Here is a 13,801-nt window from a genome sequence, read left to right as displayed (position 1 = left end):
TGCTTCTCGGCTATTGCCCTAAGTGCAACACAAGTACAATAACTAACAATAATTTACGAGGTTGACCATCATCCTCACAATCTACACAAAGCATGGTCCAATACCTCCCCATACATATCTCCCAATTCAAGAGATTGACCTCTGAAATTGACAATCAACCTAAGTGACGATGTGAGGTGTAAGTTCATAGACACGTATAATATTATTCAATAATTTGTACAGTACTAACACGTTAAGGCATAAATTACATGACTCAAAATGAGCATGCTTGACTTACCATCTTTACTTCTTTCTACAAAAGAAGCTAACATGTTGCTTCCCCCTAGAGTGAAAATAAATAAAATAAAATAAAAATAGGGAAGCACACCCAAATATGTTCTAATCCAATGAACTCACCAAGTTAAACATCATGTGATTACATGTAATATATGACATGGATTGGTCCATAGGATGATCACAAGGAATCACGTATTGACAACTGGAATTTACACTCGAATCACTTGACCATATGGTATACTACCTAACATCTTCTTTATAAATATATTACGACTTCCTTCCATCAATACCAGACATTACACCGACCAAACATATGCATATATACACTAAAATCCAAGGCACAAACGAATATCAGACCGTAGTACTCCCATTCTCGGACTGGCTTCGCATTAGCAAGTAGCAAGAGTGGCTTCCACCTTCCGACCAATGCAAATTCCGGTCAAATGTTTTGGACCGCACGTCTATTCGAGTCTTACATGGACATTTGAAATTACAATCACAGCTAGACTTGACAATTAATTTTAACCACACATTTTATAGAGTCCACAATTTTTCGACCACGCTTTATCAGAATCTAATAAAATTTTGATTTTAATTTACATCAAATAGTGATTTTATCAACTTTTATCAAAAGCTTTGTCTAACAACCATGTTCTATAACACAAATCATGTGTAGATTTGCATGCGTTACGTATAAATATTATAACCCGCACCCATTAAATCACATTATTTATAAATCGCACTTACAAATTCTTCCATGGACTATAAATTATTATATAATTATCAAAAAGAGGGAAGCAAAGTGGCATAATGGTTTTATATAATTGACAGCAAGACTGCACCACACATGTATCAATTACACAATCTGGACCATACAACCAAACTCGAGTGATTCTCATTGATTTTACAGATAGATACATATAGGTTATATAGCCTATATAAGCCTAGAGAGAGAGAGAGAGAGAGAGAGAGAGAGAGAGAGAGACAGAGAGAGAGAGAGAGAGAGAGAGTCTCAGACATAAATTCTTGCTTCTTATGATCACTAACATTAAAACATTGTTCAATCTCTTATAAGAGAATTAAATTCTCCTCGTACTTTCCTAGTTTGATACCAAAGGCTAGAGTTTTTTATCTTGTTCATAGATCAATCTTGTATTATTATTTTTTTGGATTCTGTTATGGGTGTAAGTACTTGGAACCAAAGTTTGCCGCAATCAGACGGGGCAGAGCAGCCAAAACCGCCGCCACCCACACGGAGGAGCCACCAACAATCAGAGCCTTTGGAGTGTCCAAGGTGTGACTCAACGAACACAAAGTTCTGTTATTACAACAATTACAATAAATCTCAGCCTCGCCATTTTTGTAAAGCTTGTAAGAGGCACTGGACTAAAGGTGGCACTCTACGTAATGTGCCTGCCGGCGGTGGCCGGAAAAACAAACGGCTTAAGACATCAAATGGAAGTTCCACCACCATAGGCGGCGGCGCAGCCACTATCAATCCTACCACCTCCTCTATTCTTCCCTTTGGTGCTTTCAACAGAAACAACGGATCTGCACCTAAGAATCAAAACCCAGGTTTTCAGTTCTCAAGTTTAAACACTTTTGACATTGATTCATCATCTTCATTAATCCCCAACTCTTTTCAATCTTTAAATGCGTATGAATTCGCCGGAAACCGCCTGGACACGGTGGAGGAATCAACAGTTACAACAGTCAATCCGAGCACAAGCAGTACTGTCATAGAATTTCCATGGGGAGGTCCAAGTACAGAGAGTGCCATGAACGTGCCAAATTACTACTGGAATAATTGGAATGATATTGATTTATTAACTTCATCTGATCTTATCAATTTATCATGGGATGATACAGATATCAAACCTTAAGAATTCGATCGAGTTCCATGGTCTCTTTCTGGTGGTTAATTACCCTCATCATGGATGCATATTTAGTAATAATTAGTATGCAGTACTAATGAATAAGATTTTAACTTTTTTTTCGATCCGCTTTGCCAAATATGTCACGAGTCACTTGTCGGGTACCATGTCCACATGTTGCTGTCAATGTGTAACTATCATAGATGAAACTTGTAAGTATATTGTTTGAAGCTGTTCTTTTATCATCAGTTTCATGGTATATTTCATGTCCATTTTGTGTTTATTTCAATTTCCCTCTTTCTATCGATTCAAGAATTCTATAAAGTTGTCCAAGTTGCCATAAATATATATTGTATTTTCTATATACAGTATCGAGTACGAAAAAGACTAGACAGTATAATAAAAATGATTTTTAACTTCTTTTTTCTTGATATTGGTCAATATTGTACGGTTGATGCTACCAAACAAACCAATTTTATCTTTTATTGGGGATAGATGGATTTTGAAAGGTATGTAAGAGAGGAATGGGACCTCGTCCAGCTGGGTAGAGAAGACTGGATATGATGAAAGATTCTTGTGGAATATGTGTGTAATTTGGGTAGATTAGATGAATAAAACATTAAGCCTCTATTTGTCTATAATTATTTTAAAAATTATTCTTTCTCGAACTTATTTTCAATTACACATTTTCACAATAAAATACTTCGCACATAATTCAAAAATTTTTCCTACTCTTTAACTATATATTCTCCAAAAATTCATTATTCCAAAACTCATTTTTATTGAATAATGTAGAGAAATAGGGGCATATATTTACATGGGTTTTGTTTGCTTCCTAAGCATTCTTGCTTGCATTAATTCATTCTTGATAGAAGCTGCTCGTATTTATTCCACGTATGGAGGTACAATTTGTAACATCACTACAATTCTTATATTCTTACACACTGCTGCTATTTAAAATTGTATCTTGGCAATAAAACGAACAGTTTCTTGCTTTAAGATTGTGTGGTTATGAAATTGTATCCAATACCCACCACCTGAGTACATATTTCAAGGGAATGATTTAAGGGATTTCAAGGTTATTTTATGAACATGTTTACCTTCGTTTCAAGTAATTTTGGACGTTGCTAAAATTTGTTGACGTTGTAAGAGGCAATTAGAATTTGTAGACACGGTAACATTTTGTGCGGTACTAACCTAAGAAGGCTCAAAGAATGTCGAGCAAATGTTTTGTAACCTACTTTCAGGGAAAAGAAAAATGATTCATTAAAAATAGGAGGTAGAATCAATAAAAATTCCTATTTGGACTCGACTCGACTTTATTCAGAAATTGTTTTTAACCCACTTTAGAAATCAATGGAAAAGGTAAGAACAAAAGAAGGGGCAAGGCCAGGTACTGAACATGCACAGTCAATCCACAAAATGACGTCTTATCCCTCACAATCTGACAAGAATTAATCTACTTGTACAATAATGATTGATAAAGTTTGTTGACAATATTTGATATGAGAACATCAAGACAATTAATTTAAAAAGTAGTTTTTGAAATAATTATTCTTGGAGTACATAACCAAATACATAGGGGTGTCCAAAATGGACATCTGGAGCCCCACTATTGGAGGGGAGGGGTGCCTATGGCGGGTACATAACTAAGTATATAAGGGTGTCCAACTACCCCAAGAGTAATCTTTTTTGAAATGGATGAATGTAATGTACCAAATCATGATTGTCAAATCTGACAATCACCTCCTTTGCAAAGAGAAGTATTTAACTTTTGACACTGCTTTGTGGCATCTAATTCTTTGATTCCAATGAGTGAAAAGAATCTTAAACCAAGAAATAGACTGAAGCAGCCAGATAATGCATAACTTGATTTAAAAATTGAACTTCTTTTCTTTCTTACAGATCTCTCCGAAAAAACTACTCTGATTGTTTAACAAGGAGGATGTTACTGCAAAATAGATATCTCCTAATAGTTCGCTTGACTTTGTTAGAGGTTGCAATATTAAATGAAAGAAGCCAAGGATAACATTATTTTGGGTACAATTAATAAATATGGGAAGGTCTGAAGAAATTCCCACCTTGAGCTTTGTGAAATTTCTGATCAACTGTAAAGACGAAAACAGAAGACGAATATAAATGCACAGGTAAAAATGGAATTTCGAAGATAAAACTAGCATTTAAACATCTGTTCTGAAATGTCAAAAATAAAATAAAATAATAATCATAATCATAATCTAGCATTGTTCAAAATCGTTACTATGAACGAACATATTAACAACTCTTGCAAATGAGATTGAATATATGCGCCACTTATCAAAGTTACAACTACTATATACAACTAATGTTGATGAACAAAATAAATTTTCGCCACACATTGCCTATATCTCTAACCTCACAAACTCCGCAGCAATATTACAGGAAACAAGCTCTGCATTTTCTATCAGCCAAAAAATATGCAAGATTGTGTGAGTAACCTGGAGGCCCGAATGTCCAATACATGCACCCAGTTGTTTCTCCCAAATTACAAGATTAGCGTCATATGAAATAATTTACCAGGATGCATAAAGAATCGCTCTCTGACTAAGATCCCGTCCTACAGAGGGTGGAGTGACCCAGATTTTAACCCTTCCATACGAGACTCCCCTCCTCGAGTGACCCAGTTTTTAACCTTTTCATACGAGCCTGAAGGCCAGATAGAGCCTTCTCGTCCATGGGAAGGATCCACCATGCATAGGGTTCTCGGTACCAACACCTTTTGTGACAGAAGGATGACCAGAAAGTCCATGGATTACATTCCTATTCACAGGTACCAATGGCCTACTTCTAGCATCTGGATTTACTGCAGCTGCTGCTAATTGGATGCTCTTCATCCTTTCTCTAATAGCATCTAATGTACCGCTTGAAACTGCAGAGGAAGTGAATCTGTCAGTTAAATATCCCCCACAGAAACACAAGCAACAAAGACAATAAATGCATGTTTGGAAGGGAGGATTGGATAGCAATGGTCACTATTAAGGAAGAAAAGGTAGTTAAAATCTTGTCCACTATACTGTTCAATTCAGTCAATACTATATACAAAACATGCACTAACATTTTCCAGGTTAACTAACCTCCAGATAGTAATCTGTCACTTCTTAGTTCCCCCAAATTCTGCTGTAAACCAGATTGATCTGACAAAGGACCTCTTACAGAGATGGTATTGGTAGGCCTATTTTCTTCGGCATAAGATGGTGGTAAACTGAAGTTTGTAGGTTCAACTTTAGTATTCAGATTTCTTGAATCATTGAACAGATTTGTATTTACAGGTGATATAGGGCCATATTTTGAAGAGAGGTTGAGTGCCACTGGTGGAGGAGTTGACAGAGGTACACTCGAAGGGGTCCTTCCTGCGGCTGCATTTTTCTCCATCTGCAATAGAGGTTAATAAGAACTACTTGAGAGAGTGTTTCCTTTATAAATTTAACTACGTGCCCATAAAATTAGATCCTGGCCTGTGCTAAACCATCTCTAATGTATGTTCTGAATGCCTCACTAGCATTTTGCAGCTGAGCAAATATATCAACCTGAAACCAGATTCAGCCAATAATATTTGATAAATGTGCAAGTTCTAAAATACAGACTCCAAAATATTTTAAAAGAGAACATGTTCAATCTTATTATGGGTGGATGTAATATATGGAACTTACCTGAGGATATAACTGTGTAATTCGATAGAGTTCATAGAGACCAATTGTGCAAGTTTGCTTGTCACCAATTTTCTTAAATATTGCTGCCAATTCTTGCTGCAAGATGCAAACCCACCACAAAATTTATTTTGAGGAAGCATGGGTAATACAAGGATAGGACATGGATAAAACTTAAAAGAGCTAAAGACAGCACACGTACCTTTAATTGAGCATCTGCAGAATGTGTTGCAGGTGCTGGACTGTTGGCTGCCGAATCGACCCAGCGATTTTGTCCAGCAGGGCCAGAAGGGGTTAACATTCTTGCAGCTGCCAAGGTCTGCTCAATTTTATTTGGAGATGATTCAGGATGAGAAAAAATGAGTGGTGGAAACATGCGTTTTATCAAGAGTCTGCCACAAATACCTGAAGATTAAGATCAACGTAGGCAAGAATAATGGGCTGCGGTTGCATGTCTATTGGGATCATGGAAAGATGACCCTTTATGGCAGTTCCACAAAGCTTAACAAGCTCGTGCAGAACAGTTTTCACCATGTGAAGTGGTTTGTCATCAGCTCCCGCTGTTTTGTTAATTCAAAAGATGTTGGCAGTGGGCAGTTAAAACATTTAATTAGTACGCATGGTGAAATTAATCAGAAGAGCACTCAACAGGTATTTCATTAAACAAGCAAAATCTTGTCATTTATTTCCGTTCCTAATTCTTGTAGGTACATATGGATACTTTGAAGGATACGATCAAGATCAACATCATATATGGTATTTTGGAGAACCTTTCACATGCAAGTATTGTTAATCAATAATCAATGTACTTTTAGAATATTACTTCAAATGAAAGACGTAACACACTTCTGTAAGATGAGAAATGTGCGAGAAAAGGCAGAAGCCACCAAGTTTCACAAGAAAGGGGAAGAAAAATTTGACGACCAAATCCAAAAATTTCTGAAATCAGAAGAGCACTCAACAGGTATTTCATTAAACAAGCAAAATCTTGTCATTTATTTCCGTTCCTAATTCTTGTAGGTACATATGGATACTTTGAAGGATACGATCAAGATCAACATCATATATGGTATTTTGGAGAACCTTTCACATGCAAGTATTGTTAATCAATAATCAATGTACTTTTAGAATATTACTTCAAATGAAAGACGTAACACACTTCTGTAAGATGAGAAATGTGCGAGAAAAGGCAGAAGCCACCAAGTTTCACAAGAAAGGGGAAGAAAAATTTGACGACCAAATCCAAAAATTTCTGATTTCTCAAGGTTAGATACTCATTCACTGCTGGAGATGGCCACCTTGACGGGTCAATAGGGCGTAAAAGATTTATGAGCACAACAAATGATGAAGTCCGGTCAGCATTATCCTGAATTCAGAATCACCAGTCAGGCAAAGCGGCAAAACATTAGTATCTCCAAATTAAGCACAAGTGTTCACAAACAGAAACACCGAGAGATGAATTTCAGAAAACAAATATACCAGAATTTCAGAAAACAGATATACCAGAATTTTAAGCATCAAAACACTAAGAGCTCTCAAAAGTTGACTCCCATCATCCATCCGAGGAAGCCTTTCATCCAAAAGCCAAAGCAACAGCTCTGTAATTAGACCATCAAGTATACTCTCTTTCACAGCATGAGCGAGTCTCTTGTTCTGAAATGTCTGCAACAGAAAGATTAAAATTTCAACAACTCCATTTATGCAGGTTGATCCGAAAACAGAGGGAGAAAATTGTAGACGATTTTCAGATTATTTAGTTAGTTTGATTGTTCAGTTTGTTATATAGTTAGTTTCCTATTTAAGTGCTTATTTAAATCTGAATAAAGGCTGTTTTATATCCCTGATTTATAGGGATTTATAGCCTTAGTTTTAGGGGATTGTTATTCTTTCTTCTCTATATAAGAGGAGCCTTCTTCGTTGAATAAATGTGAAAGAGCTGATAATTAAAATCAGCCGAATACCTTCATGAATGAATTTCACATTTTTAGTTCACAATCTTTAATATGTTTCAATTCGTGTGTCAGTCCAAGTTTTTTATTCAATATATACGTAACGAAAATTATTGGGAAGGAATCTACAGAAAAATGGACGGATGTACCTGCATGAGAGTGTTGAGAACATATTTACAAGACCTTGAAGAGGCGCCATTCAGACTAAAGTCTAATGTCTTGGCTACCTGAGGCAAACCTTTGCTATGAGCATTTATAAGCATTTCCAACTTAATACAACATTAATGGCCTTTTAAAATGAGGAATTAAAGTAGCAATTGCCTTATTTGCCAGGCAGGAAACAAGTCTATCAGCATCTTTCACAATGTCATCCATTCCACTGCTTTCAGGATCCATGGTCGCCTGAGCCCATTCATGGCACACAACCTTCATTCCTTCAACAGACTGCAGCTAACAATGTTTATCATGATAAACACCCAATAAAGCATTTTTTTTCATTTCTTTGCAAATCTCATAGTTCAAAAACTGAAGTATTACAAGCAAACCTGCTCAGGAGAACCACGTGATATTATATCAAGAGCTTCATTCCAGTCAGCTGGACCAACAGGCGCGGAACATGTTCGTGGCATAGGATGTTTCTCCATCTGAACCTCAGAATGACCAAAATTCTCCCTAGAACTAAAAAAAATAGCAAGCAAACCACACAAATTAGATTAATAATGTACTTCAGCCAGAGTCATCTATGCAGTGTGCGTGCACATATGCACATGGTAAACAGCTTGACGAATAGATTATCCAGTACCTATTGAAGATTGGGCCAGATGTAGATCTTGAAACTTCCCCACTTTGCTCGGCATGATCGAAACTGCATTTCATATAACCAATATCATGGGAGCTCAAAAGGGAAAACCGTTACAAGCAGACAGATTAAGAACCTAGTGACAGGCAACTAATCTAGTCTTCTGCTAGTTCTGTTTTTCCAAATAACAGAATCTATAGTATGATCATAAAAGGCAAATTACTGCTTAAACCACGAACTATAACAAATACACCTCAGTAGAAGAATTGAAAGAAAAAAAGGATCAAACTTGATTGCAGATAGGTACTAGGTAAATGTTGCCAGGGGAGAAAAAGTCTACTAAAAGGAAAGCAAACAGCATGACCCTGCACACATCACTAGTCTGGTCACAAACAATATATATGATGAAAGAGAACATGTCAACATATACAAAACTTTTGTACAGATCATCTTGATTGCAAGAGAACCATCTCCAGTTAGTCAATTTATAATGGCACGGGCAACATGAAAGAAAACATCGCAACTTTTCCTAGAGTCCACAAAACAATGAACAGGTCCAATCAGGAATACCAACATATAGCACGACACCTTGATTCTTTAACATACCCATTATCCCTCACTGACCGCCTTAAAGCAGTCGTAACTTCACTAGGGCGGCCTTCCTTTCTTTTCTCCATCTCACGAGCCTGACAAACAAGATATGCATACATGATTTGGAGTAAAAAGAAAGAAGGCAAAAAACGAAATAGAAGGCACAAGTATGTACTAACCTTCCACTTAAATCTATCATCTAACATACTTCTCTGAGCCTGTGTAAGCTTCCCAACGTATCTCCAAATGTCATCACCTAAAACAAAATTAGATTGTAAAGTTAAATTAAGGTATTAGAATGAGTAATGCCATGTTAATGGTTAAGACTTGATGACGAGTTTATGATGACACGCATTTAAATATTTATTAGAGGTTTATTTCTTACCGCAAATACCCCATACAAATGAAGATTCAAATATCCATAGTTTTCCCTTAATTTTCAGATACCAAGATATTGTAAACATACCACATTAAAAATCTAACGGTGTGTTTGATTGGCTTTATTTTCCATGCAAATGTCTTTTTTCACCCAAGTTCCTACTTTTGGAGTGTTTAATTGACTTTTTTTCATGAAAAATATTTTTCAAAAGTTGGTTACGTGACTATATTTTCCTCAAAAACAAAGAAAATATTTTCTTTAGGGGAGTGTAGATTTTTCTTTTTATAGGCAATTTACTCTCTCTCTCTCTCTCTCTCTCTCATCTACCTACCAATAAAAGATGGATAAATATAATATTTTCTAGGTTGAAAATTAAACTAATCAAACACATTCAATTAACAATTTTCATGCAAATAAGTTCTACACTATTCAATTGCCTAGAACTTATATTCCTTCCATACTTAGTAATCGAACGCAAACTAACTAGAAATGCACCATTTATCTGCAGTAGTCAACATAAAGCTCACCAAGAATCTTATATCCAATAGCCAGAGTATTTAAAGCAGCTTTTCTAGTTTCACCATCTCCCTCAGCTCTCAAGCTAGCGATGATTTGCAAGGATTTTAATTGCCCACTTATCTGCGTAGAAAGAACCAAAAAAAAAAAAAAAAACAAATATGCACCTCTAAACAATAGAAGGAACCAAAACATAAAAATGATGTTCAAAAAGGAAAACTACATGTAATCTGAAATTCACATTTTACCTCAGAACCATGATTATCCAGCAAGAATCCAACAAAATCGGCGCACTCAATTCGAGTTCTATTGTTTCTTGAACGCAAACCCTCTAAAATATAGGGAAAAGTCTTTGCTACACAGTATATGAGGATTATTTGTTTCATCAATTCCCTCATTTTGTCTCGTACTTTTTCGATGTTATGTCCCAACTGCAGCCCAAAAATAATTATAGTTCAAAGAGATACTTTGATGTCACAAAGTGTTAACAATCTCTTTTGGAGATAAATATGAAAAAAGCAACAAGATACAAGAGTCAATATCAGAACTAGCAATCACAAATTAAATAAATTAAATTTAAAACTTGAGTATCAATTAAAGAGCATTGTCTGTATAATTTGCCTCATTTGCAGGCATATGACCAATACAGAAGTAAGAAGGGAACCTCCATAGAAACACCCATGTCTTTAATACCTTCTCGATCAAGCAAGGAAGAAAAATAGATGCCTCTGCTTGACTGCTACAGTCATAGAGTAGCTCTCATTCTTCAACATCTCGAAAAGCTCAGGAAGAAATTCTAGCACCTTATAATGTTTTTGAAGAACATGAATGGAGTTATTTCTAAGTGAAACAGCAAAAACAATTCAAGTAATTACTTCATTCATCTCACAACATCATACCAGTCATGTTTTATGTTAATTTACTGGATTAATAAAAATTTCATTTGCAAAAATATTCCTAGCTCTATACCTTTAATAGACACGATGCATTGGATTCACAGAATCTCGAAACAAACCACTTCAAGAGAATGTCTAAAACTTCAATTATTTCCTTTCCAATAGATGGAAGAGCCTGAAAGATATAAAAAAGGAAAAATTAAGAAAGCCCACCGAATATCCATATTCAGAATAATATGCGCTTGATAGTGAAAGTACCTTCTGCAGAATCTCAATCCCATCAACTTGCTTCTTGAAGTCAGTGTTTAACAACCTCCAATACAAATCTTCTCTAAAATACTTCGCAATGTCATTCTGTGGCAAATACAAATGACACATTTACAGCACATTTCATGAGAAAAGAATAACTAGAATTTGATACATCTCAAAAGAAAATAATGTCTGCATTCATCATGTTTCCATGAACCAATTTCATCATATCCTAAAATTACAAGAGTGCCTATCATAAGATAGTTTTCTTGTGTTAAATTTATCGATAGCCACCCAACTTTATACTTGGTATCACTATAGCTAGGGTTAGGCAAATCCCCTGAACCGAACCCGACGGTTCTTGTCAAATTAAATATCCGAACGGGTATCTAAATTGATAATCGACAGGTACGGTTCGGTTCTAAACCAAGAACCGAATCTTTCTAATTTTTTTTATATTGAATAAATCAAATTATTTTAATTTTAATTTTCTAAACAAATTAACAATTTCTAAATCCAAATTTTTGGCCCAATAATTTGTTTCATTTCTAATTTTTTGCCAAATTACCCATTTTATTGTTTCATTTTTTAGCCCAACAAGATCCAACCCACTAAATAACCCTAAATACCTACACTAAAGTGCATAACGATGTCTCGACTCTCGCAATCTCGCTGACATTCCAAAACCTATATGAACGCCGGTCGACGCTGTGACCTCCGATCGAATCTATGACCTCCGCCGATCGAAACTTTGACCATAGCGATCATTTGAACAGGGTAATTTACTAGTCTCTGACATTCCAAAACCATTGAATGTGTCATTAGTTGTATTTATATAATGTTGTTATAAATGTTAAAAAATTTAATTATAGTACGGAATCGAACCGAACTGAACCCGAACGGTTCTATAATTATATTTGGACCCGATAGTTCCATTTACTAGATACACGAAAAATTTGGTTTGATTCGATTATAAAGAGAATCGAACCGAACCGACCCTCGCCCACCTCCTACCATAGCCACTCAATTTTATTTTGTTTCACCATGGCCACCCAACTTTATAATTAATGTCAAAATAGCCACCTAATTTCATATAACGTTTCATCATAGCCACCCAACTTTTTTTCACCATTTTCACTAATTTTAAAAGGGGTAATATAGTAACTTTGTATTATATTATATATAAAAAATAAATTTAAAAAAAATAAAATTAAAATAAAAACTTATTTTAAAAAAATAAAATTAAAAACTTATTTTAAAAAATTTTACTTGTAAAAATAAAATAAAAACTCATTAAAAAAAGTTTTTAAAATAAAATAAAAACCATATTTTTAAAAAAAAAGTTACTCAAAAAAATAATATAAAATAAAAAGTTATTTTAAAAAAAAAAATTTCATTACATTACATTCTATTTTTCTCTCTCTTAATTTCAATCACACAATCTTCCATAAAATAATATTACAAGTAAATCGAACAATTTTCCTTCTTTTTTAACCACTCATTTTTAAAAAAAATACTATTCCTCCCATTTTCATTTTCAAGTAATGGGAGTCAAACAGAGGCTAAATATAAAATTGGGTGCCCATTGGTGGATTTAGCCTTTTTTTCTCTTCCTAAGAACTATCTTTATAATGCAATTTGTTAGCAAGTCATAATATCTATGTAAAACTAAAACACATCAAAAGTCAAACCAAGTAGCAGTGCACAATGGAATGGAATAGCAGCAATATCATCCATTATTCCGAAAGGGCAATAATAGCGTCAAATGCAACTTATGGCAAAATGAGATAAACTTATTTTTATTTATTTATTATTTATTTTTTTATTTTTATTTTTTTGAGATTAAAATGTATAGTCAAAGTTATGTGTTACAAGAATTAATAGATATAAATTTAGATTTAAGCATAGAGTATATATGGTCCTGATTTATGATATTCTCTTCTACTACACTATCGATGAGTGAGGACCCAAATAAGTTAAGAACCTAAACAATGAATCAAAATTCTTCAATTATCAGAGAATCAATTTAAGAAATTGAAAGAGTCCAAATAATGACTGGAAGATCAATAAAACATCATTCAACTAACACCCAATTAAAATTCAAACCTCAAGATCTTGTATTTGTTCCAATCGTAACTCTTCAAACTTGAATCTGCGAACAATTATTCTCTCTCTATCATCCTGTGCAAATAAAATCAGGTGATCGATTCTCAGGTATACATAAGACGGTACTTTATGTTGTGCATGCTACATATATAACATGATATGTACCTTATTTGAATCCTTGACATTTAGCAAAGCTTGCGACTGTATGTTGATTTCTTGAACAGACATAATCGTATCTTGCCTAGAGCCCTTTGAAGGAGTAGTTCTCTAAACAGAAATAATTTCAATCAATATTCATGTTATACTTCCAACCAAGCAATTCAACTAAATGAAAACATACTGATGGTGCAACTCTTCTTCCAGGCCGTGATCCATGATCACCATGACCATTAGGTTTTCCAATCTTTGAGTTGCTTTTGGATGTGAGACCTGTTGAAACTGTTCTTCCCAATTCAAATTTTTCTATGAGCCAACAAGCAG

General features: G+C 34.8%; 4 protein-coding genes across 4 annotated transcripts; 1 reads left to right on the top strand and 3 right to left on the bottom strand.

Moving 5' to 3' along the window:
• Positions 1-1,454: 1,454 nt before the first annotated feature.
• Positions 1,455-2,159, top strand: LOC111368234 (dof zinc finger protein DOF1.7-like). Its single transcript, XM_022989482.1, has one exon. The coding sequence runs from the start codon at positions 1,455-1,457 to the stop codon at positions 2,157-2,159; it is 705 nt and encodes a 234-aa protein (XP_022845250.1).
• Positions 2,160-4,432: 2,273 nt separating this feature from the next.
• Positions 4,433-8,010, bottom strand: LOC111368576 (protein MOR1-like). Its single transcript, XM_022989901.1, has 9 exons — positions 7,935-8,010; positions 7,340-7,498; positions 6,996-7,202; positions 6,835-6,919; positions 6,242-6,411; positions 6,039-6,155; positions 5,840-5,935; positions 5,264-5,716; positions 4,433-5,058 (listed from the first exon to the last, which is right to left on the bottom strand). Exons 1-8 carry the CDS (start codon positions 7,938-7,940, stop codon positions 5,633-5,635), a joined length of 924 nt encoding a protein of 307 aa, XP_022845669.1. The 5' UTR covers positions 7,941-8,010; the 3' UTR covers positions 4,433-5,058; positions 5,264-5,632.
• A 45-nt stretch (positions 8,011-8,055) lies between these two features.
• On the bottom strand, positions 8,056-10,752 carry LOC111368233 (protein MOR1-like). The gene is made up of 8 exons (XM_022989480.1): positions 10,735-10,752; positions 10,319-10,501; positions 10,082-10,193; positions 9,355-9,431; positions 9,191-9,270; positions 8,588-8,650; positions 8,331-8,463; positions 8,056-8,235 (listed from the first exon to the last, which is right to left on the bottom strand). Exons 1-8 carry the CDS (start codon positions 10,750-10,752, stop codon positions 8,056-8,058), a joined length of 846 nt encoding a protein of 281 aa, XP_022845248.1.
• Positions 10,383-13,581, bottom strand: LOC111368574 (protein MOR1-like). The gene is made up of 6 exons (XM_022989899.1): positions 13,487-13,581; positions 13,322-13,396; positions 11,225-11,320; positions 11,040-11,141; positions 10,764-10,873; positions 10,383-10,501 (listed from the first exon to the last, which is right to left on the bottom strand). The coding sequence occupies exons 1-5, from the start codon at positions 13,547-13,549 to the stop codon at positions 10,772-10,774; spliced, it is 438 nt and encodes a 145-aa protein (XP_022845667.1). The 5' UTR covers positions 13,550-13,581; the 3' UTR covers positions 10,383-10,501; positions 10,764-10,771.
• Between the last annotated feature and the right edge of the window lie 220 nt (positions 13,582-13,801).

This window comes from Olea europaea, chromosome 19 (genome assembly GCF_002742605.1).
Source record: "Olea europaea var. sylvestris chromosome 19, O_europaea_v1, whole genome shotgun sequence".
Taxonomy (NCBI): Eukaryota; Viridiplantae; Streptophyta; class Magnoliopsida; order Lamiales; family Oleaceae; genus Olea; species Olea europaea.
The sequence above is the reverse complement of the archived record's forward strand: the minus strand, read 5'-3'. Positions and strand labels throughout refer to the sequence as shown.

Excerpts from the sequence above, each read along its gene's own strand:
- LOC111368574 (XM_022989899.1), bottom strand. The coding sequence starts at position 13,549 with ATGTCTGTTCAAGAAATCAACATACAGTCGCAAGCTTTGCTAAATGTC. Across the intron at positions 13,397-13,486 it reads ATGTCAAGGATTCAAATAAG|GATGATAGAGAGAGAATAAT; the intron begins GTACATATCATG and ends TTATTTGCACAG. Across the intron at positions 11,321-13,321 it reads AACAAATACAAGATCTTGAG|AATGACATTGCGAAGTATTT; the intron begins GTTTGAATTTTA and ends TATTTGCCACAG.
- LOC111368233 (XM_022989480.1), bottom strand. Across the intron at positions 9,432-10,081 it reads TATTGGATATAAGATTCTTG|GTGATGACATTTGGAGATAC; the intron begins GTGAGCTTTATG and ends ATTTTGTTTTAG. Across the intron at positions 8,236-8,330 it reads CACGTGGTTCTCCTGAGCAG|CTGCAGTCTGTTGAAGGAAT; the intron begins GTTTGCTTGTAA and ends AAACATTGTTAG.
- LOC111368234 (XM_022989482.1), top strand. The coding sequence starts at position 1,455 with ATGGGTGTAAGTACTTGGAACCAAAGTTTGCCGCAATCAGACGGGGCA.
- LOC111368576 (XM_022989901.1), bottom strand. Across the intron at positions 6,156-6,241 it reads ACGTTGATCTTAATCTTCAG|ACCTTGGCAGCTGCAAGAAT; the intron begins GTATTTGTGGCA and ends AAAATTGAGCAG. Across the intron at positions 5,936-6,038 it reads CTGCAGATGCTCAATTAAAG|CAAGAATTGGCAGCAATATT; the intron begins GTACGTGTGCTG and ends TGCATCTTGCAG.